This window comes from Phycodurus eques, chromosome 11 (assembly GCF_024500275.1).
Source record: "Phycodurus eques isolate BA_2022a chromosome 11, UOR_Pequ_1.1, whole genome shotgun sequence".
Classification (NCBI taxonomy): domain Eukaryota; kingdom Metazoa; phylum Chordata; class Actinopteri; order Syngnathiformes; family Syngnathidae; genus Phycodurus; species Phycodurus eques.
Genome location: NC_084535.1, coordinates 5,963,601 through 5,991,079, shown reverse-complemented (window position 1 = coordinate 5,991,079; position 27,479 = coordinate 5,963,601). Strand labels below are relative to the sequence as shown.

At 41.7% G+C, this 27,479-nt stretch overlaps 1 protein-coding gene across 1 annotated transcript in view; it reads right to left on the bottom strand.

Moving 5' to 3' along the window:
• LOC133409479 (protocadherin-15-like) overlaps positions 1–27,479 on the bottom strand; it is a 220,203-nt gene that overhangs the window by 83,960 nt on the left and 108,764 nt on the right. The window contains exons 10-18 of the mRNA XM_061689538.1: positions 27,126–27,296; positions 23,117–23,225; positions 22,842–22,954; positions 18,760–18,966; positions 16,539–16,673; positions 12,764–12,913; positions 9,111–9,304; positions 8,205–8,337; positions 6,833–6,912 (exon numbers count right to left, since the gene is read on the bottom strand). Of these exons, the coding sequence (XP_061545522.1) occupies positions 6,833–6,912; positions 8,205–8,337; positions 9,111–9,304; positions 12,764–12,913; positions 16,539–16,673; positions 18,760–18,966; positions 22,842–22,954; positions 23,117–23,225; positions 27,126–27,296 (1,292 nt within the window). The remainder of the gene's footprint in view (positions 1–6,832; positions 6,913–8,204; positions 8,338–9,110; positions 9,305–12,763; positions 12,914–16,538; positions 16,674–18,759; positions 18,967–22,841; positions 22,955–23,116; positions 23,226–27,125; positions 27,297–27,479) is intronic.

Below are 27,479 nucleotides of genomic sequence, written 5' to 3'. Positions count from 1 at the left end.
TAAGCTTGCCGTCTTTTGTTATTATGTGGTCTAATTGAACATTTTGGTGTTTAAATGTGCAGTGTTTAAATTCCCTTTTGTTTTGTGTGTAAGTGTTTCAGTGAACTTGAATTGGCAGTGACAAATACACACCTTGAAGCAAGAATGCTTCTTAAAGTGATGTAACATGTTAGCCTACCAATTCTTGAAAGCAAGCGAGTAAGAACAGGTGTTAGGGAATATTTCTGTTTGTTTTAATTAGTTTAAATGTTTTTAAAGATGGTTGAAACTATTACAAAAATGTATTTTTATATGGTCTGGTTTAGACATTGGTCAGTTACCGGTTTCAATACTGCAGTTGACAAGAGCATCGCCCATCGCTCTTTGACAAATTCACGGCAATGTTCATATATTACCATAAAGCTGTCTTTAAATGAACATTTTCAACCTGCTACAACAGTTAGCGTGTATCCAGTTGGTGAAATGAATACTATAGACTCGCTATCAAGGCAGATAACTCGCAAAGTAGCTAACTAGCATGGCTAACATCAGTTCGCTTCCGCTGTGACGTTACTTCACAAAGCGGAAAAGAGCAGAGAAGTAGCTGCTCATTTTCTGAGAAACACCGGTACGTACTTTCACTGTTGTAGTTGATTTTGATTGTATTTCGAGGAAAATGGGAGCTCATTGTAAACAGGTTTGACATATTGCCAAAAGCATATTGCTACTCGTGACACCCCCCGATCCAGAGGTTAGCTACACTTTTTGTTTTTCTTTACGCAGTAGACATGTGGCTGCAGCGTGAAGCAGTTCTGTCGTTCACCTAAAACGTGGGAATGTTTGAATGTTCCGTACCGAAAAGTCTAAATCCAAATACTGATAGCGTTACACCTCTTCACAACATCTACTCAAACATTTCAAAAGAGAGAGACAGCCTAAGGTGTTGATAGGCATAAACCATAATTTAGTAAATGATGCTCTGTTGTTGGTAGATGAGATTCAGATGAGAAGAGAAAAAAAAAAGAGACTTTCAGGGAAGAAAAGAAGCTTTGGCATGATAAATGTCCAGCTGTCACACTATTGATTCACTTCAGACAGGATTAATAGCTGCAAATTGACTTGAGTTCTACATTTCGAAATGATACATTGACCATTGTTCAGGTTTACGGGGATAAACGATGTACTGAAAGAATGTGAATCAATATATAGAGCACAGAGGTGGACAGTATGATATGATACCACAGCACAGACGGCATCAATCAAACTGCACACTAAAGTTACGTCTATTTTATAAACGGACCAGGTGATGCCTCTATACGGTACTTGAAAATGGCGAATTTACAGTTATCCTGCTGGAAGTAGTCTTAATAAGACGGGACAATGTGGTCATAAAAGGGATGACATGGTCAGCAATGATACGAGACAGGGTGAGTCTTTGAATTATGCTGTAATTGGTGCTCATGCCGGTGCTTCAGTGCAGTGCTTCTCGGCAAGGACATGCAATACAAGTATAATGTACTGTGTATACTATGATACGGCGATGAGGATTCTGATCAACCATTGAACAACCAACTGTGGTTTACATTAAGATTGACACACTCCGGTACCTCATAAGTACAAGAATGAAACACATCCACATCGACTGCCATTCCAGACTACACTGTCTGGCTTCTGCTGCTATCTCAAGCATCCCCTCTCGCCTGCCCTCAGGGGAACTTGCCCCCTTTATAAGGAACGATGGACTCGAACGCTCATTATTCATAATAGCTGAACACGAGCAGCGGCACACGCAGAGTGTCGTCTGGAAATGCAGCAGTGCAAGAATGTGTAACGCTTGAAAAATGAGAAGTCTCACAGAGTGTATTGTATGCACAACTAAACAAGAGTAGTAGGAAATCAGTCTTAATTCAATGTGTGCCACATCAACATCTGCTTGGGCATTTGTGAAGTGCTTTAAGTATGGCCCGACCCACTGTGTCGTATGTAAGGTAGGGATTTCCCACCAGTATGCCGTGGCACATTTGTATGCTATAAGAGATCATCAGTTGTGCCACTGGAAATGATCAAAATTCACTTCATTTGACTGAATTTTTTATTTATTTACAACGTACACATAATGTATCTTTGCTCATCTATCTAATCTCTTCTTGACATCTTTGCAGTATTCATTTTTCCATATAGATTAATGTTTCTGCAGACTCCCATAGAAATAGATTGGCGCAATGGTGCCAAGCCTGGAGGAAAGAGTGTGTAAAAGACAGACACCGTCCAAAATTCAACACTTTGTGGTTACATGTATGTAGCAACAACACTGCTACTACATGTGTGGTTTATTTTCCCCTGATACAAGAGAACTGGCTTACACAACAGCTCGTCAAGGTAATGTAAACATATTGGCTAACGGTTAGCAAGTTAGCAGCCAGCCGCTAACGTGAGCTCAAAACAAACAACTCTGCACTCTCAGTCACTGACTCCCATGTCACTCACCAGGTCAGGCCCTCCCCTTAAAAGCCACACACATTCAAAGTAACAGATAATACAGAGTAGAACATATAGATGGCGACCTCAAGTGGACAAAAATAAACCTGCACCTCACATGCATATTTTGTATTGTTATTTTAACAATGCAAAATCCATTTTTATCCGACAACTCAAGTAATTTATTGAATAATCACTAGTACATTGAATTCTAAAAATATTTGCTAGCCCCAGCCCAAGTAAATAATTGACCTGTGGATCCACTTTTTGTGACATATTTTTCTGGTGGTGTCCCATGAGATTTTTCCACTGAAAAATATGTGCCGTGGCTCCATAAAGACTGGGAAACAGTGTAAGGTACTGATGTGGGATTGGGGTGTTGAATTTTGCTGGCTTCCGACATAGTATCAGAGGTGGAACAGAAGCGGAACGATCAGAATGTGACAAGAAGCCTAAAAGAGCAGGTTTGTTGTTGCTGTTAGGACGTAAATCGCCACCAGCTATTAGCCGCCTGCCAGCAATACTGTGGGAGTAACCACGACAGAGACGGAAAAACACAAAACTATAACGTAATCAGTTCCAATAAAAAGGCTGTATAAAAAAAAAATAATCTCTATCTTTCACAGACAATGTTCACTTTTGTAGCTAAGTGAGGTAACTATACCGCTTATCCCGTTCAGGGTTTCGGATGAGCTTGAGCCTCTCCCGGTTCAATTTTGGGCAAAAGGCAGATTACACCCTGGACTGGTCACCAGTCAATCACAGGGCACATACAAAGACAAACAACTTTTCACAATCAAATTCAAACCGTCAAAGTAGCAGGTGCTCCTGCTTCCTGTGCTGCAGACAACAAGACTGCTACTAAATTTGTTGTTCCTTTTCCCCTGATACGAGTAGTAGCTCATTGTGTTTTGTGCAGCAAATTTTGCAATTTCTGCAACACTTTTAAAATCTGCTATAATTAATTTCCCAGTAGTAATACCATTAACACTGCTAATCACCACAGCATTTGAACATTTGAACATTTGAAAAGGACAGTTTCACTCCACACACCCACCCGGCCGCACCCGCGACCACAACCACACCTCTGACTTCTGCGTTAACCATCCATGAACAGGATGTGAGACGCATCTTCAAACAACAGAAGATTAACAAAGCGACAGGACCGGACCATGTGTCCCCATCCTGCCTCAAAGTCTGCGCGGACCAGCTCGCTCCAGTCTTCACTCAGATCTTTAACAGATCTTTGGAAATGTGCGAAGTTCCATCCTGCTTCAAACGCTCCACCATCATTCCAGTCCCCAAGAAACCTGCAATCTCTAGTCTGAATGACTACAGGCCTGTCGCTTTGACATCTGTGGTCATGAAGTCCTTTGAACGTCTCGTGCTGGACCACCTCAAGAGTGTCACAGGTCCCCTGCTGGACCCCCTGCAGTTTGCCTACCAAGCGAACAGGTCTGCGGATGATGCAGTCAACATGGGACTGCACTTCATCCTAGAACACCTCGACAGTGCAGGGACCTACGCGAGGATCCTGTTCGTGGACTTCAGCTCAGCGTTCAACACCATCATCCCTGAACTCCTTTCAACCAAGCTTCTCCAGCTCAGCGTCTCACCTGCCATCTGCCAGTGGATTTACAGCTTTCTGACGGGCAGGACGCAGCAGGTCAGGCTGGGGGAGGCCACCTCATCCACACGCAGCATCAGCACTGGGGCGCCCCAAGGTTGTGTCCTCTCTCCGCTGCTCTTCTCTCTCTACACGAACGACTGCACCTCAGCGAACCCGACTGTCAAGCTCCTGAAGTATGCAGATGACACCACTGTCATCGGCCTCATCAAGGACGGTGACGAGTCTGCATATCGACAGGAAGCGGAGCGGCTGGAGCTGTGGTGCGGGCGACACAACCTGGAGCTGAACACGCTCAAGACGGTAGAGATGATCGTGGACTTCAGGAGGCATCCTTCGCCACAGCTGCCCCTCACGTTGTCCAGCTGCCTTGTGTCAACCGTCGAGACCTTCAAGTTCCTGGGAATTACAATCTCTCAGGACCTGAAGTGGGCGAACAACATCAACTCTGTCCTCAAAAAGGCCCAGCGGAGGATGTACTTCCTGCGGCTTCTGAGAAAGCACGGCCTGCCACCGGAGCTGCTGAGACAGTTCTACACAGCGGTCATCGAATCGGTCCTGTGTTCTTCCATCACAGTCTGGTTTGGTGCTGCTACAAAGAAGGACAAACTCCGACTGCAACGGACAATCAAAACTGCTGAAAGGATTGTCGGTACCCCCCTACCCACCATTGAGGACTTGCACGCTGCCAGAACTAAGACAAGGGCGTGCAAAATCCTCTCGGACCGTCTGCACCCCGGTCACCAGCTCTTCCAGCTCCTTCCCTCAGGTAGGCGCTACCGATCAACGCAAACTAGAACTAGTAGACATTCCAACAGCTTCTTCCCTCTTGCGATCAACTTCTTAAACACCTAACCTATAATTCCATTACAACAAGCTGGCAATTTTTTGACTTGAGTTCGTTGTCACATTTCTGTGGGGCCAATTATTTATTACTTGTGCACTCACTGTAGTTGTCTCGCCATGCTGCACTATTTGCATATACTGGCCACTCATGCCAGAGTAGCATCTGCTCCATTTGCACACTGATTGAGGAGTATCTGTAACATTTGCACAACCGACATTGTCCCAGATGATCGCACTACTCGTCACTTTAAACCGCATACACTCCTTGAAGTCTCAGCGCCCTTTGCACAATGGTCATTGCACCGGACTATTGCAATATTAGTCGTTCGAACTGCTCTAAGTGCTAGAGGACTCTGCATCTTTTTGCACAATTGTTTTTTGTCAATGTCTTTATGTCCCCAAAGTGTTCTGTAAATTGACTGTTTGTTGTACTAGAGCGGCTCCAACTACCGGAGACAAATTCCTTGTGTGTTTTGGACATACTTGGCAAATAAAGATGATTCTGATTCTGATTCTGATTACCGTTTATGCAATGTAATAACGTTGTGCACACTGCTTCCTTATACCTTTTCCCCCCCTTACATCCTTCTCCGAGGGCTTGCTCATATGGGATTCCGTTTGTTTCTATGGCAACTTGTTTGGGCATTTATTCGATATTCTACTACTGTGCTAAATAGCCTATGTACTGTACTAGTATGCTCTTTGCTCTAATTAGTAAAACAATTCTGCACACTACTAAAACGACCTGGACGCACTAGTAGAATGACGATGGCCCGCCGCACCATTAGCCATGCGGCCAAACACAACTGAACTGGACAATCACAAAAAAAAAAAAAGGAAAAATACAGTCTGCGATTGACCCTTGGACATATAACCAACTTGCTGAAGTGCTAAATGTGAACTGCAGTTGTAGAATTTTACATAAATTGATTTGACCGTACCACGATCCAAAGGAAGTACAGCATTGCCTTTAAATTAAGCACCAGTGTGAAGTGGGTCAGAGACAAAACAGGTGGGCAGGTGTTCGTGTTCGTGCGTGTGTGTGAATCTTGAGTCTCCTCGCGTCTTGACCCTCCAAATTGACTTCCTCATTTACGAGACGGTGAAAAGGGACCTTAATATTTCATGGCAAATTCCTCATCGTGCGACAGGCAGCAGAGCGGGGTGGAATTTTTATATGGCGATATTAATTTTGAGTGCGAGAACATGGCGGGTGGGAAACATCTATTTGTGTTTCATGTCCTCCCCAGAGATAATAAAAGTGGTGACGTACTTCCCCCCCGCTTTGAGAATTGGTCCGTACTCCGTTTTTATTATGTATATGTACACAGTTGGGTTATTTATGCACACCTGCTGTGTAGAAATAACCTTGGCGTTTAGCACCCAAACACCCTTCCAGGACCCTCATTATCAGTCCACCGATGATCTTACTAGAATTACTCTTCATTTCCCAGTTTTTCATTGCCTGCACTTTCATACTCAGCTCACATTTTTATCATTTTTGACATTTTGGAAGTTTTTCACCTCATATTTTTCTTTCATAACGGCCTCTTGAGTCTTACTCTGGCTTCCTTTTCTGAGAATTATGACGTTGCGTTTCATGCACTGTCGTCTCGGAGACAGCAAAGGGGCTTGACAAGAGGACTGTTGCAGACAGTCGAGAAGAAGGTGCGCATGCAGCTCAAACTGAACACCGTGTACTACAATTCTACTCTGTTTCCAATGTGTGTTTCTGCACGCAGTTTCATTAGGATGGTTTGCGGATTAAAAGCAGGTAACTGTACCAGTATAACCACACTATTCAACAATAAAATCGATGGCAATTACACTTAATACCAACCTATAGGAAGAAATACTGACATTTCACCAGCCAATACACACGAGGCAAAGCTGTGGACTTACGTTTCAGAGAGGTTGAACACCTTCTGGGAATCCCCGCTCAGAATGTGATATGCAATGGGGTCGTTTTCTCTGTCTGTGGCCTGGAGGAAGAGGAAAATGCAGGGCCATTAAAGGTCTTAAAATGCCATTAAGGTTGAAGGCTGAGCAACTGAACTGAGCATGAACATATGTATGGATGGATAACTAAAGGAGAAACAAAACACGGACGTACTGACAAAACATTATTTGCGAACTGTCCATGTTTCACCTTTTTCTATTCCAAAAAAGAGAGAAAAACAGTTTTCTGTACTGTGATTTGGAAAGTTTTCCAAATATTCACCGAATGTGTCTGTGAGAAGCCTACATGCAATGGGAAGTTTAAGGGCAAGGTCCCAAAATATTTTTCCATACTGCCTGCTAGATCCTTTTTCTGGATCACTGATGTGTATAGATGGCACCTACAGGGAATGTGGTGGAAGATGTCATCCTGCCGATATTACAACAGTATCAGCGTCATAAAACACGTGGGAGGATGCCTGCGCAAAAAGCAATGCTCTTCCCGTAGGGTTGGTGATTAATGGTCAGGGGCTCGGGTTTGAATAGGGGCAATTGTCTCATAGTTGCAAGAGATGTCAGATGGGACCTATGGAAAAGGAAATGCCCTTAACCTAGAGTTGGGAAAAACAAGGTGTGTCAGAAATGTTGCAGGACTGGTGCCACAGAAAGTATTTCAAATCCAAACTAAAAGTGATCCCCTTCCAAATAATCCCCTTTAAATCGCACACTTTCCCAGCCTTCTCTGCCATGTCTTAATGCACACCTGGAAGGATTCCTCTGAGATCCTTCACAGCTCCATCGTCACGGCCATCATCAAAAGGCAAAATTTCCAAGAAGCCAGATCGGGTGAGTAAGAGAGGTTGCTCCAGCATAGCAACATTCTTCCTGGCCAGAAACTGTCAGATACTCAGGTCATTGTGATCAGCCACGACTGTCGAGCAAACCCTGCAGGATCTCTTTGTCGATGTGCTGAATGGATGTCTGAGCAACTTTGAAGCGGAAAACTTTTCTGATGAACCCTGTAGTTTAGGGTAGGGTTAGGGGACAGCGGTTTCGGTTTGGGTGAGGGTTGGGATAGGGGATAGGGTTTGGATTGGGGGTTAGGGATTGAGTTAGTGTTGGGGGGGGGGGGGGGGAGAGCACAAGGGACGTGGATTAGGGTTTGGGTTTGGGGGGAAATGTCCCAATACATTGAGTTGTAAGAGAGGCGGGACAGCACCTGTGTAGAAGGGAGTGCCCTTACCCTAGGGTTAGGATTATGGGATATGGTTAGGGGTTAGAGGACAAAGGATAGCGATGGGAGTAGTGTTACTGTCAGGGAATGTCAATGACTCACCTGCAGATTGAGCAGAATTGCGCCGATCCTACTGGCCTCGCTCACCTCCAGGTTGTAGGTGAGCAGGGGGAAACGCGGCGGGCTCTGATTGTTGGGTGGCAACACTTCGATATAGACAGTTGTGATGGAGCTCCTGGCAAGAGGATAGTAAAGACAAAAATAACTATCCCCCCATCTATCCTTCTGTCTATCCATCTCTGGTGTAATGTTTCAGTTTATTTCACATAAGAGCCCAAAGCCAAAGCCCAACTCTCGAATGTCTCAAAGATTATCCTGACTGATTATACTGTGGTGTGGGGTGTGTCAAGAGTGATTTTTCCTCCCTCAAATGCTCACGGCAGACAATCGTATATGTTAAAACCTGTCCAACATGATGATCGCAAACCTTTATGTGTGCGTGGAAAACACTCGGGTTGGATGCTTTTTCCTCCTAATGCGTGGGGTCTCTCACATTTTAAAAAATCGGTTAAGATGTTAAAAATCGATTAATGTGTACCCTACTTTAGAGATAAAAAAAATAGCGTCACTAGAAGAAGCGCTATTATTTCTATCCACCCATTTTCTATACCGCTTCCTCCTTAAGGTCATGGGTAAACTGGAGCCTAACCCAGCTGCCTTTGGGCGAGAGGCAGCGTTCAACCTACACTGGTTGCCAGGTAAATCACGGGGAACCAAGAACCATTCACAACTATGGGAAATTTTTAGTCTTCAATAAACCTAACATAAATGTTATTGGAAAACCCACACAGAAGTGCTCACCATTCACTAACTGTGCTGCCTCATTTTGAAATGTGTGAAGTCAGTGTAATCCCTGACTGTTATGTCACTCAGGAGCTAATTTGAGAATCAAAACCCTTACGTCGTAAAACCCATCCCACATTGGAACGTCTGTGGAGGCTCCCGTACCTTCTCAGGGACTCTGGCGCATTGTCAGACGCCTTGACGGTCAGTGCGAAAGATCGTCCGACAGCGAGGCTGACACCGGGTGCCACTGTGATGCGGCCTGTGCGATTATTGATGACAAAGTGTCCCTGAGCCCCAGCCAGGATCTCGTAGGTCACCAGTCCGTTTAGCCCCTCGTCAGCATCCTCCGCCATTAACTTTTGACGCAGGGAGACAGAAAGATACGGGTGCATCAGCTCGACACTTTTATACCACTCAAGCGTGAAAATGACTTGAACCAATCTTGATGTCTGGCTATTATCAAACAGAAACGTGAGCTTTGTTCTGTAACATTAAAGGTATACATGCTGCATTGAAGATAACTCTTTACTGCAGGTGGTCGTAGCTTGTTGACATTTGGATTGAACTGAATGGATTCTCTGCTTTTAAAAATGAAAGCATAAGCTCGGGATCTTGCTTTGATTTCCAAACGCATTAGTCCGACTCAGCCAATTATTCGGCTGCAGTGGCCCGCTGCGAGTAATTGTGGGCTTTCTGTACATCTTTCAGGCCTCACGAACTTTCATGCCACACGAACCGCACATTGTTTTCATGTACAAGTAGGTGCATGAAACAAAACGTCAGCCCCACAAGGGAACCTGCCTGCTTACCGTCCTTTATAAAGGGCTTATAAAAATCGGTTAAGTGCTCACGCCAAACATGGCACGACCGCTGGCCTCATTTCGTCGAGGCCAAACTTTTTTTTTTTTTTTTTTATTTTTTTTAAAGAAAGATTAAACCTGACCAGAGTCGGACAGAAAGACAAACTGAGCGCAGTCGAATTACGAACGGAGAGGAAATGAAAAGGATGGAAGTCCCTACATGAGTGGATTTACCCGAATGAGGTTATGGATTCACATTTTTAGGACGTGCACATCCATACTCGCTCGCTATTAATTGGCGCCGACATGTTTGTGCACATCTGCAACCAAACTGATATTTAAAGCCAGCGCCCGAATGTAATCTTGAGGGATAATGTCCCAAACCATTACCATAATCAGAGTATGTAGAATGCCACACTATAAAAAAAATAATAATCCTATTGTGCTGATGTGGCGGTAAAACATCTTTTTATGCAGTGTTTGTTTTTTATTGATTGGCAGCAGTCGTGAGCAGTCAGCGTTAACAAGTGTAGGCCTTCTCTGCCGACATAAAAGCAATGATCTACAATTACAGCCTAAATGCTAATATTTCTTCCATGAAATTGTATTAATTTATTCTCAACATTCTAGTCTCTCAAATCTTGCAGCGTTGACCTTGGCTGCGCTGCTGCCAGTACGTGTATGTTTTTGTCCAATCAGATTTCAGCCTCTATGTGTTGCCATGTCAACCTAATCTGCCCGGTGCTTTCAGAATCAGTAGTGCTGGCTCATGTAACTTCAACTATATTAGCGATGTGGCTGTTTCCTTAACCAACGATATTTCAATTTTGCCTCACAGGACGAGACAGCTGCCCCGTAATAACGTCAGCCTTTTTCCATCCTCTTGTTGGTTTGTCAGTAGCAGTTGGCATACGTCAATATATTTAATCGTCAGCATCTCTGGTGAGTATGATTTCTTTAATTTCAATTATTGTTTGTCATATTAAATAAATATTGATACCTCAATTGCTCCAGGTGATTACGTGGCACAATTGTGCGCTGTTATATTGCGATTTTGTATAATATTTATGGTTTTGACCAGATATTTAATGAAGGGCCAGTAAAAGTGACATTTCGCCGGTCATTATGGCTTTTGTGCCAAATGCCTATTTTCCACCAAAAAGCCCTTTTTGTACAGCACGGAATAAATAATTGGCTCCATTTTATTCCTTGACCTGTAAATATAATGCATTTGCATGCATCTGTGGCAGTGGTAAACATTTGTCGTCGCATGGTAATCTTATACAGTGTATATATTATACTTTAAAAAACAGCCGCAGAGAAACAAGCCTCACTACTTATTGATTGTTTTGTTTAGTTTTTTTACCAGGGTGTGTAAAGACACAACCTTTTACATTGGATATTAGTCATCCGGCATGAATGCGTGGTCTTAAGACAACCATGATTTATCCCAGAGGGACGATCCTTCAATTGTTTATGACACACCCGAAAGGATAACAGCAAGTGTACATGCAAAAAAAAATAAAAATAAAAGGTCCCTGCGGTGGGAAATGATAATTCACTTAGTAGCACCACTGCTAATGATATCGTCATTGTTTGAAGTATCGTGCAATAAAAGTAACAAAATGACCGTATATTCCTTTTTGCTGTAACCCATTACCATAAAAACATCTCAGTAATGAACATTCTAATACTTTACATTACAATATGCTAAAAATAGCAATAATAAGCACTAATAATAACTGGTGCTGCACTAATAATAACTGGTGCTGCACTAATTGTCTCATAGAGACTAAAACAGATTTCTGAAATAATACGAAACAATGTGAAAGTGGAGTTTAAAACAAAATGAACGCGGCCCATCAGAGACACTGGGATAGACCGTGAGAAAATTTAGTAAAACTTAAGGATTGAGAAGAAAAAAAACAAAAAAAAAGACCAAAATCCCACAGCACACTACATTTTAGGCAAACTGGTCTTCCGTGGCTGCCGGGAACATAGTGTCAATGGAAACCTTTAGCAAAAGAGTTCAAACATGCTCAGAAGTTAGATTTTTAATATTTGTCTTTCACCAGCTCAAATTTGGGAAAAAGGTACATTCCTGTTTAAAATGGTGAAAGCACTGAAAAGTGGTGCTCTGAGATAAGAGGTCAACGAGTGATGTTCATAACTTAAAACACAAAACTAAAATAATTGTTCCGCATTAAAATGAATGGAAATGCCATTCATCCATTCCGGCCTCCCCCCAAAATCGATGTGTTTTTTATAATAAGGGGAAATGGCACTCTTTAATATTGCACTCCATAAAAACAAAGAAATACATTTATCAAATAGAATGTAAAGAATTAAACAGTTTGTGCATCATGATTAATTCATTACGGGTCCTTCTGATGTGCGTGACTTGACCACGGGGGGGGGGGGGGAGTATAACACTGTTATAGAGACACAAACGTAGATGAGTTTCACAACTACTGTGAGCATTTGTTACGGCATTTCTCACTATGTGTTAGCGTTAAGCGAGCAGAATTTAGGGCAAGGTTATGTGGTTGTTTTAAATACACAAGGTGTAATTCTCTTGTCTTAATGTTGAGTTTCACAGTCATCTTCAACTTGGAGTGACAATAAACAGCGTGTAACCTTTTTTGAACAATTGTTGACTATCTGCCAAACTGCTGTTTGTTGTGAAGTGAGTTGAGTTCAGTTCACCGCCACCATGCAGCTGTCGTACCGTATCTGAAATTTTTGCTGGCAATTCCAAGCAAAGGAAATTGAAAAAAAACTAAACGGCTGAACAACAGCTGGTATCTCGAAAGACTCTCTCATTATGAACCAGTGTATACCATCCCAATTATTTTTAAGTGGTTCTTTTAATGTTTGAGCCTGCCGCGACCTGACACAAACCAAATGTGACCGATTACCCCAAGACTACAAATAAAATACGTCTGATTGATTGCGGGTTGCTGAGAGAATTGTACGAGCGGGGAGAAATAGTTTTTTTTTTTGCCGATTGATTACCTGCAGTACCGTCTCCCCGGGTTGCATGTCTGTGAATAAATCCACGCTGTAGGAGACCTGAGCAAACGTAGGCGTGTTGTCATTGGCGTCGATGACCAAGATGTTGACGGTGACGGGGCCGCTCTGCTGGACGCCGTCCGATGCCACCATCTGCGTGGACGACAAATACAGTATTGCACGGTGTCGATTTGCTGGAACCTTGCGAGACAGAGAACTTTCGATTTGACAGGAGCATACACACGCCTTCTCGGACAAGTTTTACAGCAGTGTTTTTAAAGGAGGTTAGAGCAGGAGAAGATTGAAGCAACGAGGAAGCAAAATTGCGTACAGATGTAAGTATCTGCTTGTAATATGCTGTCTTAATGCAAGACCACTGTGGATTTTAAATAAAACAACCAAAATGGCACTAAAGTGTGTACCCTTTTCATCTTCAGTTCAGGAGGTTTCACAAAAATATGACATTAAACATTCAGGAATTAGAGTTATTTTATGGAGCCATTTTTAGAGCCTTAAAAGTATTGGGACTATTGATAGCGTTGTAAATATAACCATCATTTTGAATATTATATAGTATTATAATATGTGTCGTTAGTCATCCATTTTATGATGTAAATAATATAATAATATTTGGTAATATTATTTACATTTCTATCATATCAATTTATACAATGTGTATTCATTTTTGAATTAAATTGATGTAAAATATACTATTATTATTTTATATTTCACGATGTACTGTTACAATGTTTTAAAATTATTATATTTTGTATTACAATATTTTATTTAGTGATATATTATGTATTTTCCCCAAATTATAAAATGTGCTGAGGGCCAGTTCCCATTTTTAATTTATACTTAGTTTATCAATTTATACAATGTGTATTTATAATTAATCCTATATAATATGTACTATTATGTATTTAATATTTTATGACAATGGGATTTTAATAATTGAAAAAATAATGATTTACATTAAATATGTCCATGTATTGTTTTCTTCCCAATAACAAAATGTGTTGAGGGCCTGTTCAACAGGTTTATTTATACTATTGATTGTTGCAGGAGTAACTTTTTATTTATTTACGTTTATTATTATTTTAATTTATGATTTATGACCTGCTTTTTATCATCTTATTCCAGATGGGTATGTGCAGTTTTATTACGCTAACATGTCAAGTTTTTTGGTTTGTTCGTTTTACATCCATATTTTAAAAAAATTTTTTTTAAAGTATTTTGGTTGATCATAGTAGCAGTTTTATCAGAACTAGCCATGCACCATTCAAAGAAAAACAAAGGGCAAACAAATTTCCACTATAAAAACGGGCTTCATGTCAAACTTGCTGTGTGTAATTTATTCTTACTTGTTAATTAAACTGGCCCCTATGCGACCCATGAGTAATAATAACAAAATCAAAATATTTCAAGATGCATGCTTTTTTACAATTGGCTTTTCCCCTCTGCCCTTTGCCAGATGGATACCGTTTGTGCGATAAAACAAGTGAGTGAAGTTCTATAGAACCATTCTATCCCTTATTTTATTAAGCAGCACTTCATATTAACAGACCCTTTGTGCCAAGTGCCAATCTTTCTCATTTAAAGCCTACTGAAAACCCCTGATCTGCTTCTTTTTAACTAAAAACGGGAACTATATAACGTAAAATTTTAAAGTCCAACTAGACGAAAATGATGTTAGCCGCCCACTGGCTAGCTGCTATTACGGGAAGTTAAAAATGAGTGATTATCGAACACAGACTTTTTAATTGCTTGTATACAAATACAGTTGCAAGAAAAAAAAAAATAATGAAATTAATTAAACAAATACACGCTTAGTGTCAAAGCAAAAAGCCGGCCGAATGATGCCTCATATCTAAAAGAATTTCAGGTAACTTGTATCTAAAGGCACCACCGTAGTTGGGTCTCTGGTGTGCCTGCCCACCCGTCAAGTGTGAAATGACTGAATTCTGCATTTTGTCAGATTGTGATGTAACAGTGGGGTTATTGGACATAATACCACCTCCCCACACATACTTGGCTGCTAAACTGGACGAAGAGCTACCACAGATCCGAACTACACGGAAGCACTGTCACTTCAAAGCCAAAAGGTAAGTAGAGTTGCAATGTTAACACAGATTAGCATCAGCTGACAGCGTTAGCTTCTGATAAGCAGCACACGTTAAAATAGTGGCAGGGGGGTAGGATTAGTATTTGGTCATGTATATGTACAGATCTGCTACATTAATTACCAAGTTTAATTCAGTGGCTTGGTGATGAAGGGCTGCCTCAGATAGTAAACATACACTTCGATTTGATCTTTCGAGGGGAGGCCCATGATAATGGTGACAGAAGCTGTACTCAGCATTTGCCCAGCAGTACAAGGGGCGCGGTGAGCCTTTCCTCATCTGCATGAGCCAGAAACGCCCCCTCAAAACAGGGTGATTTCAGCGAGGCATTAATGCGGGGTGTAAAGAGACTGTAAGCTTTGATCCTTGACGTATTTTGACAAAAGCATGTCACAGACATTATTAGTAAGACACCTGGAAACCATGGGAGGGAGGTATCCTTCAAAACATTTTGGAAAGACTGATTTACCAGATCTGAACGTCATCCTTTGTGGCATGTTTGTTTGTGACGTGTTGTCCCAACAGAGATATTAACATATTAAATCCAGATTAATGACGTGCATTTGTTGCAGGCCAATACGTGCTCAGTCAGGAGGCCGCTGTGTCGACATTTGTATGGGGTGTGTCAGAAAAGTTCCAGGAGCGGTGTCACAAAGGATATATTTTCCCCGGCAACGTTGGACGACATCAAGATGGCCGTGACTACAAAGCTGCGAAGGAGCCCCGAAGAATAGAAGAGTTCAAAAGCCGACTAAAACAGACTATGTGGAGACAGACTATTTTTGAAGAAAAGTATTTTCTTGGAGCTGTCTGGTTTTGCGATTTGGAGGCAGGCACGAGTGCAGGATGTACTATATTAAAAAAAAGCATATAAGGCACATGGGAAATTAAGAAAAAGAAACAAATAAAGAAAAAATAAAGATACAAAGAAACACTGGGAAAAGAAACCAGTCACTCAATCACCACTTGACCATAAACTTGAGGTGACAGATGAAAGCAACAGCAACAACAATAAACAGACAAACTGAAAGAAACCGGGGAAGTAAATACAAACAAACTAACGAGACAACGAGGCGCACCTGGACAAGAGACGAGTGACTGAAAGGAGCGGATTAGTAGACACAAGACAATGAAAACAAGACATAACATGAAACACAACTATAAATATAAAATATAATCCAAACAATAGCACAGTTTGTGACAGAAATGATCTCAAAGACCTCGGTGAAAGACCTAAGACTTCATATTTAATTTAGAATACCATAAAATAAAATGATTAGCTTAAACCTGGAACCAGAAATAAAATAAGAATAATTTGACTCAATCCACAAAAGAATCAGATGTAGACTTTTGCGTTTGAACAATCCTTCCGGTTGTGCGTCAGACTCGAGGAGGATTACTTTGAAGGGGGAAACTTGGAGAGATTTTAATGATATATTTTCTGACACCAGTCCTGGAACCTTTCTGACACACCTTATACATTCACGAGAACACACCCAGTGCCATCGAATGCCTAATAAAAGTGGCATTGTGCGAGATACACCTGCCCTGACTTTGCCTCCGCTCTCTAACCCGCGACTCGGACAAACAAACAAGAGGAGACGCAGGTCAAAAGTCGATGGTAATTTATCACGGCAACTAGGACCGGAGCGTACCGTGAACGTGTAGGTCATCCGCTTCTCCCGGTCCACGGGTTTTATCAGCCTCAGGTAGCGGATTATGCCGGCGGAGGTAAGGCTGAAGACGGCCGTGTAGTCGTCCAGTGTTATCTTCAACATGGGGTCTTGAGTCTTGCAGCGGTGGAGATATAAAATTCAACAAGAAGTACGTTACCATGACGATGTGAACATTTCGTCTTCCTTTCGAGGCTGAGGAAAGCAGATGTTTGATCCTCATATCAAGGATTGAGAGGAACAATGGATCAATGTTTTTAACGCAACAATATCAATAAAGGTTTCATTTCTGATTTCTACTCAAACAGCCATCTCGAGTCACTGTTTTATACAAAGAAAAATAAGATGTGTGCTGTTGCTGAATAATAGAATACAACAGAAGTGAACATCTTATTTGTCTCCGCGTGTCTGCTGTGGTTGTTTGCGTGTTCGATTAGCATCTTCCCATCTGCTTTGGTAAACATCACAACGGAGGGAATTATTGATTACCTTACGCATGTCTACTATCACATTTTCTCCTGAAATGCGTACAAAAAAAAAAAAAAAGCTCTTTTGAAAGGTGAACTAAAGATGTTTGCTTGAGGAAGATCCATATAATTGTGTAGTTGTAAATCACCAACAGAGCATTATGGTATGAAATGCATGCCACACGCACAGAAGGATTTGAAATGCAAGAAAATTATATATCACCACAGCAAAACACTCCAATAAAACACACGCTTCATCAGAATTCTGTTTCTGTCAATAATAACATGTTGACGTTTTCCTTTACCACTGTCTACACTCACTCGTCACAATCTAATGAGAGCTGGATAATAATGCTCAGGTTTTTTTTGTTTTTTTTTAAATGACACCTTTGTCCTCTTATGTATCTTAATATGAGAAAATCTTGTCAGTATAATGTAGTGCAATTTTTAACTACCACAATAATAAACAAAATACAAATTGCATACCTCTTGGAATTGTTCTTTATTTTTTATTTATATATTTATTCTTATTACTCGTTATTGCAGTACCACAGTTGAAGTGAAAACAATAACACTAGTAGTAATTAGGCTTAGCACGATCAGGATTTTTGGGGCCAATCACCGATCAGCGAGTTTAAAAAAACGATAACCGATCACAAGATGGAGGAATGTGTCTATTTAAATGACCTGTTCATTTACTGTATATACTTTGGTACTTAATTGCTCAAAAAATTATATGTACAATAAATAATGTATCTTTGTTCCTCTATTTATGCCAGTGAGGAATAGTGACAGACAGAACAAATGAATGGTCTTCTATTAGATGGCAGGAAGTAAATACAGTCATTAATGTATCCACTTTTTGTGACATTTTTGTTTGTTGGTTTTTCAATTGTAAAATATGTTCCTTGGCTCCATAAAGGTTGGGAATCATTGCTCTAGTCAGATTGTGTATTCCAATCAATCAGGTCAAACCAACATTACATGACAGAAATAATGGGTGCTAACTTGCTGTAATTAAATTACTTTATTTTTAATTCAATTGCTTCACCCACACCGAAACTTTAGAGCATGATTCGACAGAACGGCGGCATGTTTACGTCCAACCGTTCATGCTAGCAGTAGCTTGCTAAGCTACATAACATTTTATTGTCTGCTTGTGAGCCGTATCGTATTAAAGGTACGTCAACATAGTCGTAAGTGCTTTCGCGTGTGCAGGATGGAGGGATGTCCTGAGTCACACAGCAGGTCCAACCACAAAATTTCGCTTCATTAGCCAGCAAATGAATCGTAACCTATTTACAATCTGCAATAAATCTGCACATATTAATCAGATCAGTGTCAGTGGGGTATACGTTCTGCAGCACACGCAACCAAATTGAACTGAAATGCGGATTTAATACTGCATCATTAGGCGGTAAACTGGGCTGCATGGAGAAGCCGTTAGGCTTCTGTTGCTGATTCATACAGGACAGCAATTCTGAGTTAAAGGAATCATCACAATATGTTCAATCATGAGAAAAACTCAGGACATCCCCATGACATGATCCATTCTGTATGTCTGTTTGTGCGTCACAGCGTCTATAAGCATCCCTTTTACCTACAGGTGTATCACCGGGAGCCAGCTACAATGACGACAAAAAAATGGGAAATGACTCATAAATGGAGGATAAATGTGGATCATTATTCTTCAACACATGTATGAAAGGACAATGGCTATGATTGGTCCCCTGTACCTCCTCTACGTCGTTATCCAGTGCAACGATCCTCAGCGGCGTGGTGAGGTTGACCCCGGCCGAGATGGTGGTGCCCACCGGTGAAGACTCGCTCACGTAGCCCTGGTACGTGACAAACTGGAAATACGGCGCCTGGTTGTTCTCGTCAAGGATTTCTACGACGAGGTCAGCGTAGGCCGGCAGAGGATGACCGTTGTCCTGTTCGGCCTGAGAAAACAACACAAAGTGAAATACATTGGTGACTTAAGATAAGAGTTGAATTTGTTCCGTGACCAAGTTTGTAACTCAAAACACTCAAATCTCAAATCATCTATTCCCATTGCCCCTCGGGCAGGAGGCTACAGAGCATCCAACGCAGGACCAGGATAGATTATTTCCGGAAGCCGTTAGACTATTACATTTGAATGTTTTTTTTATTAACCTATCCTCTGTTATATGCTGAAAAACTGAAATATTCCCTATCTAATATAACTGTACCATTTTGGCACCATCTATTGGCATCTTGGTGCAAAAGAAGTATGTTGAAGTGCCGGGAGGAGCTTAAGCTACACAGGCCATAGCCCTAAAAGAAAAGTAGTGCTTTGGTGATCTAGTGGCATCTCTCGTCAACTACGTTGAAGTGAGGTGAGGCACTTCATTTACAGAAAGCCATCACGCTAACGGTAAAGTAGTGCTTTGGCGTCATCTTGGTGCCAAGGAACTATATTAAAGCTCAAGCTGCACAGGCTATAGCCCTTTCTAAAATAATGAACGGATTTTGCCGATTTCCATTTCCTCTCAACATGACAACCAGCTATGGAATACCATACTTTTGGCATTACTGCCATCGACGGGTACTCACAGGACACAGCAATACTGTACAGTATTTTATATTGAAAAAGAATTGGGGTTTGCAAATCCATTCACAGTGTGATGTATGTCTGTTTCAATATGTTTAAATGTGCATAAAGACAGTTTATATTGTCTCTTTTTGGGGGGGAACGTATCCACCATGATAAACAAGGGTTCACTGTAATATAATAAAACAAGCACTGTTGTAAATGTATGCAGAGGCACTGATAGTTTGAATAAGGCTGGTAAACGCATGCGAGGGAACGGTGCTCGATCGTTGCTCAGAATGTAATTCAAATTACACAAAAAAAGTTGAGCACATTTAATCAGCGGTTCATTGAGAAACGGGGCCTTAATAATTAGCACAGACGCCATCGTTTATGCGAGCGCCGCTGTAATTAGAGGCTTTGACTGCAAAAGGCAATGAGGTTTCCATGCATAGGGCAACAGGCTGAGTTGTAAATGTAAACAAGTGCATCAGTCAGCGCGTGCACATTGTCCACGATCAATGGAACTGCGGCAGATTGTCTTTGATGTGTCTGAAAAGGTTGCGGGAAACTTACGGATTTAATTCACTTTGTGACTTTGTATTTTTGCTGATCTATTTCAGCAACATGAGGCACACTCAGCTATCTATTAATCCATGTTCTATAGCATGAGTCTTGTCCTCATTTGGGTTGCGGGTGAGCTGGAGACTATCGCGGCTGACTTGTGGGCTGTTACTTGCAAAACCCATAACTGTAATTAGAGTAGTATGAAAATAGTATTACAATTGAATTTTTCAATTTGTAAAGGGTTTATTCAGAAATAATTTTGAAATATCTATTTTTTTAGACCCTTAAGTGTATGTAACAGGGCTACGCCCAAAAAACAAATGACCAATGAAACATCTCATAAAAAGTGTACAGTTGAGTACGAATTAAATTATAGTTGTGCGTTGACTGACAAGTTTAGTTTGTTTTATGACCACGATCGCAACATAAAAAACTGGTATCCCAAATCGTCTTTCCTTGTTGAAGGGAATGGAAATGCCATGAATCAAGTCCAAGCCCACATTGTGCTCCTTCTGGCGTGCGTGCCTTGGCCACCAGAATAATACAGATACACAAAGACTTTCACAACTGACTCAGTAAGCTGCAGTAATATTACTCATTTTTTGCAAAGTATAAATAATATATGCCTGTGCCTACGTGTGTGTGCTGCAGCGTTATTGTTCACATATAGACGCGACATCGATGCTATTTGTTAGCTTGTCTAAGGTGTATTGCAATGTGTGTTGGCATTAAGCTAACAGACTATCCTAAGACAAAGTTGTGTGGCTGTTTTAAATAAATGTGTAATTCTCTTTGTTTTATGTTATGTTTGACAATAAGTAAGTTGCATTAACAGCTTGTAGCCTCCTTTTTTAACAAAATGTTCACTATCTGCCTAACTCCTGCTGGAGTTTGCTGTCACCATCTTGTGCTCGCATCTTACATTTTTGCTCTCAAGTCAAAGCAAAATAGCGGCCGAACGACTGCTAAAGGTAACACTGTACTGTAGCTATAAGATGAGCTCTTTTTCTTGAAAACATCACAAAAAATATATTAAATAAATGGTGCGTTTTTCAATAAGGTTGGTAGCAAAATTGCCCTCCATTTCTGGAATCAACTCAACTGTACAGGGGGTTTATGAGCGTTACAGTGTCTCCAAAATTTTAAATTAAGCATCATTCATTCCCCTTCTATGTCCAGTGCGATCGATTTTTATAATGCATTACCACTAATCAACGTGCGTGTCATCCTATCCAATAATTATCCCCAAAATGTGACTTGAGAGCAGCCCAACCGAATCAAACTGAAGAAATGCGCTCTGGTTCTGCTCTATCCTATAAGCACCCGCCATCAGACCCACACCAGGGAAACATTACGGCTTGGAAAATACAGATGAGGGATGGTGGGTGGAGGGGAATGAGGCAACATCAGTTAAAGCCGTGACCTGAAACTAATTCTGCACATGGGCTCGATTTTGCCGAGCAGAGAGTCAAGTGCTCAACTGCCAGGTGCGGAGGCCATCGTCATTGGTGTTCATTGTTGAGACGTGTATGTGTGATGATTCCATACTCGAAGTCGGAATAACAAGATGACATTCCGACCTGCTTTCATTGTTTTCATGGTTACAGAGGTACAGTGGCGTAAGTCGTGCTTCGATGCAGAGCACTCTCAAGACAACAATGGCTCTACTTACATATCCAGTGTTCCTGTGTCCCCTTTGAGCTCTTCTTCATCTCATCCCATCCTTTACATTAACGCAGCGAGTTAAACACAGCACTCAGAGGCATCTACAGGTTGATGATCTTTCGGGGAGGAGGCACGGTTCCATCGGTTCAAATTAGGATTCATGCGAGAGAAGCTAACTTTTTCTCACACGAATCGTCACATCTACATGGGCTCGATCTCCAAAGCGGCTCTAGATAAGGTATGACAGCCTTCAGCGATTGAGGTTATCTATGTGGAACAGATGGACTAGCCAACTCAAAGTAAACTAAATTCTGAAATAGTACAAACTTCCAAGATTATAATGAGATGGACATGTTCAGCCTCCATTTATTTGGAGAGCCCAGACCCGAACAGCAGGTTATAAACTGAGCCACCACCATAATAAAGTCTAACTCTAAACACTTCACTATAAACTGGACCAGCACCAGGGTATACACTAATCAAACACTGAAGTTCAAACTGGACCAGTACACGAATTAACACCAACCCTGACACTGGCGTTTAACCTGGACGAAGGCCAAAGTATCCGCCAACCCCAACACTGGGGTTCAAAATTCACCAGGACCTCAATAAACGCCAACTGCAATCCTAATACCAGAAAATACACAAACCTTACATTGCTGTTCAACAGTGACTGGTACCAAAATATAGACAAACGCTAACACTGTGATAGAAATTGGACCAGAACCAGAATAAATACAAACACTGGCTTTTAACATGGATGAGCACCAGGATATGCACAAACCCAACACTGGTATAGAAACTCGACCAGGACCAGAATCAACACTAACCCTCACACTGGGATACAAACCGAACAACACAATGATGGAGTATGTAGACATGACAGCGCAATTAGGGTGCCTTTTTGATACTTTTAAAAACAAAGGCTATATGGTCATTCTTCCCACCAGCCGTAGAAATTTGAGTAAAACTAAAAGTTGTGTGGCTTTGGCTGATGAAACATTAATGAGCACATTGAAATTCATCCTTTACCTTAATAACAAGCGTGAACCTTTGATACAAGTCCCTGCTGATGGGCTGCAGGATGCGCAGCTCTGCCGTGGTTTTGTTCAGGGAGAAGTACTGAGGATATGTGACCGGATGGCCTGCAATAAAGAATTAAATTTAAAAAACACACACACACACACTTTACGGCACGGCGAAGAATAGCGAGCGTGATCATTCAAAAGTCAAAGCATGGCATCGCAGCAGAGGTGAGGAAGATGAAATGAGTAAAAATCCATGGCGTGGACACGTGATGGACTTACCAACCAGGATGAAGTAAAGCACGCCGGGCCTGTCTGACGGTGGTTGTATGTTTCTGTCCATGTCCACTGCCCGGATTGGAGGGGTCACATTGAGCGGGTTCAATTTGCTCTGCAGTGAGAAGACAGTTTGTGTCATATTGTGCAAGTCAAATATAACTATGTAGAGGAAAGGTGGAAATCCTGTGGATCGTGGGCAAAGGTTCAGAGGAAATGACATGAAAACCCAAAAATGCTCATGGTGTACAATATATAAAAAAAATGTAGACACCCCTTTTCAAATTCCAGGTTTTTGAGAGAAATGGTAAATAAGAGTCTACACACAACTGCCACTATTTAAAGGGCCTCTGATGAACCTGAGAAAAGGTTCACTTGCTCTGGTAGGTTTTTCCTGACAATTCTGTTTGCCTACGACCAGACACCTACAAGAGATTTTGTGCTCACACTGAACGGTATTTGGAACAGTTTATAATTCCCACTACCTCGTCCCAGGCCCCAGTTCCAGCTGAAGAAAAACAGCCCTAAAGCATCATGTTGCCACCACCATGCTTTACTAGAAGTATGGTGTTACTTTTAGTGATGAGCAGTGTTGGCCAAAAGGTTCCACCTTGGTTTCCTCGGACCATAACACATTTTCTCACAAGCATTTTCTGCCTCTGCCAGTCTTTCTGTAGCTCTGTTGAAAGCCGCTGATGACACTCTGTGACGCTTTAAGCTCATTAGTGACTTCTTTCCGAGAGCGTCCTCTTATAAGGTACTGTGGATCAATTGTTAAGTGTCGTCTTGGTCTCGCGATGGCAAAATGTGATCAGCATAATGAAGCTATCTGTTGAAATACTAATTCTAATTAAACCAGGGAATGTAGTTATCCGTTCATGCATCAAACACGGCCTTTGTACTGAAATGGCCCCTGGTAGCAGAAAGGTTCCCCCCGCTCCTGACGTAAAACATTGTGGTACTGAGACGTCTCCTAAAATAACTGTGTGCGTCATTATGCAAAGAATCTAACTTTAGTCGTACAAAATCTGCCCCCTGAAAAAACAAGACCGTGCCTATTGTTCTGTATGATAATTCCACACGATTATTTATTCCACTCGTGTGTTGTTGTTTTTTTGTTTAGGTGTCTGTATCAGATTTCAGCTCCTTTGAAAAGAAAGTCTACAAAGAAAGTCTCCCCGTTTAAACTGAATGAGCCTGAAGCTCCGCCCGCTGATATTCTTCTCATAATAATGTTATCCTGCCTCCGTCTGCACTGGGAAAGGATTACGCTCATGCCTCGAATTGATGTTGCTAAAATCCATAAAATTGGATAGATGTTCCCAGGCGACTGTGCTGCTGCCACTAAATACTTCTGATTCTAATTCTGTTTAATTATGTGATTACTGTTTGTTTTTATAAAGTACAATATTATGGAGTTCTATTTTGCTTTATTAAAATGCATTTTGCAAAAAACGGTTTGTTGATTTTTGGGGGGGAGAAGGCGGGAACAAATTGTCATTTTCATTCATTTCAATGGGAAAACATGATTTGAGATGCAACTGGTTAATACACTTCAATGTCATCATACAATTAACATTATGGAAAAAGAAAAAAAAAAAGTGTATTTTTTTATTTAATGAATATTTTAAATATTTGTATGCTAAATGCGTCTCTCGCCGTCACTTTCATCGACGTCACGATGGCATATTCTTCATATTAATATGCCGTGTATGTTAACATTCTAGCCAAAAGACCACAAAAAATCCATATCTTGATCGGCTTATGTTCTCGTTGACCTAATTATTGATGACTCCAATATGTCAACTTATTTGTGTGAAGGTAAGAAGAAAATGCTATTTACATTCACTGCCTGACTTGAAATGGCAAATATCGATGTCCGCGTAAACGAAGCCGGTGTGCAATTTATAGAGCACTTAATGAACCACCACGAAAAAAAAAAAAAAACACCTTTCCAATTAGCATGCTTCACGACGCTTCACAATAACAGTGTTGCATATCGAGGTTAATCTATTTGCAACGGCACAGTCAGGCACAATTTGATGTCCTCGGCAGCAATTATAAGCAGCTTTACAATGCTATATCTTAACATATAGCTAAGGGGGAACATGTTTAGCACGTCATATTTTAAGAGCAGTGCTTTCAGTGGAGGTGGGTGGGTGGGGGGTGACTTATTCAGACACATGCCTCTCAAAAAATGTCTGGCTGGAGGAAAAAAAATAAAAATCTCTCCTCCAGGGTGTATATTTATATCTCACAGCTTCGGGGTAATCCTCACCGCCCTCCCTAAGAAGCCCTCTCGCTTTTACAATGTCTGGAGGTGTGTTCAATCCAATCCCCCCAGTTAGGCACAATAATGATTAGCTTTAATACACTCCTCCCGTTGCCATTATACACGGGACTCAGGAGTCCGGCATTATTTCACATCAACTTAATTACAATGCAATCATCAATTATGAGGAGACAAAGCTCCCGGTGGAACAACACGCAGCCGCGACACTGGAAAGAGAAAGGGGGGAAAAACAGAGTGAAAAAGGGTAATTAAAAGTCACAATGCTGCTAATGTTTAGGTATTAGGTTGGTCACGAGAAAGACACACTGGTATTCCATTTACTTAGTAAATCATACAAAAACAGAAATATATTGTTACCTTGTTGCCGTCTTTGCATATATATATATATATATATATATATATATATATATATATATATATATTAACTCATGTTAAATTGGAGTCAGCACACACCTGCTACCATTGATTAAACCCAAATAAAGTTCAGATGTTCTAGCAGGCGTTTACAAAGTATTTTATGCTTGCACAGTAATAATGTCATTGCTTGATGTGATTTTTTTTTTCTCTTTATGAAAAGAGAATAATAAGGCGGCGGCACGGTGGATGACTGGTTAGAGCGTCAGCCTCACAGTTCTGAGGACCCGGGTTCAATCCCCAGCCCCGCCTGTGTGGAGTTTGCATGTTCTCCCCGTGCCTGCGTGGGTTTTCTCCGGGCACTCCGGTTTCCTCCCACATCCCAAAAACATGCATGAATTGGAGACTCTAAATTGCCCGTAGGCGTGACTGTGAGTGCGAATGGTTGTTTGTTCCTATGTGCCCTGCGATTGGCTGGCAACCAGTTCAGGGTGTACCCCGCCTCCTGCCCAATGACAGCTGGGATAGGCTCCAGCACCCCCGCGACCCTAGTGAGGAGAAGCGGCTCAGAAAATGGATGGATGGATGGAATAATAAGGCGTCTTGAGTTGGGACTTGACTTGCCCAAGACAAAATGACTTGGGACTTGCCTGAGACTTGAAGGCTACGACCTGACACTCACTTGAGACTTACACATGAGTGACTTGATCCCGTCTTTGCTATGCAGGAAAGAAATATCTCATTCAGCTTGACTGCAACATCAGTCATAATTGTCAGCAAAGGAAGTCAGACACATGCGGCACTGAGGCGGGAACGAGCATGGAGACGATGAGAGTGGGGGAGAAGGCCGACCTTTTCTTCCAGTGAAAAATTAGCCTCTGCTTCTATGGCCACCGCTTGGCAGCGCGCAAAGCTTTTATGATGAATTATACACTACACCACACACGAGGCTCAGCTGAAGGGAAACGTTCTAAATAAACAACTGTGGCTCGCTCGTACGTTTTGTTTTGGAGTCAAACAGAGAGGATAAACATCCAAACTTGCACGGACCAGCGAGAATGTTTTGAGGGCAGCAATTTGGCCATCCAGTACAATAAACCCAATCCGGATGACACGAGTCTCGCTCCGATCAATCCGATTCAACACAGGTCAATTCAGTCATGTCTAATTTAGATTCAACTGCTGATGACCACATACAGAAATGAGGTTGAAAAAGTAGAACAATAAATGCTATGACATTATCCAAAAACGGAAGCACACGGTTAAATTTTTTTTTTTAAAAATAAATAAATAATGAAAAAATGGGCGGGGTGGGAGGTAATCCATTCAAACAACCTTGTAGCTTGGCGAGGGTCAGCTGGCTCTTACCGGTTCGGTGAATTCGGGGATGGCGGCGTGGTAGGTGAGGGGGTTGCAGTCATGCGTGTTGTTGACCAAAACACACGGCAAGAACATGGGTCCAAGGTCGTCGCCGTCCAGGACATCCACCGTCAGCGTGGTGGTGGCGGTGCGTCTGTTGGGAGGGTACGGCGCCCGGTCCTGGAAAGCAGAGCAATTGTTTTGGGGTGTCAACCTTTAAACTCCCAGCAGAGGCGTTGATTTGTGAGCTGGCGGTGCACCTATTCGAAATAGAAATCGGTGTAATATATCATAACACTTCTGTGCAGCTTCTGTGCAACATTTTAAGGCTTTAAGGGGCGTGGCCTTCTGAGTGACATCAGG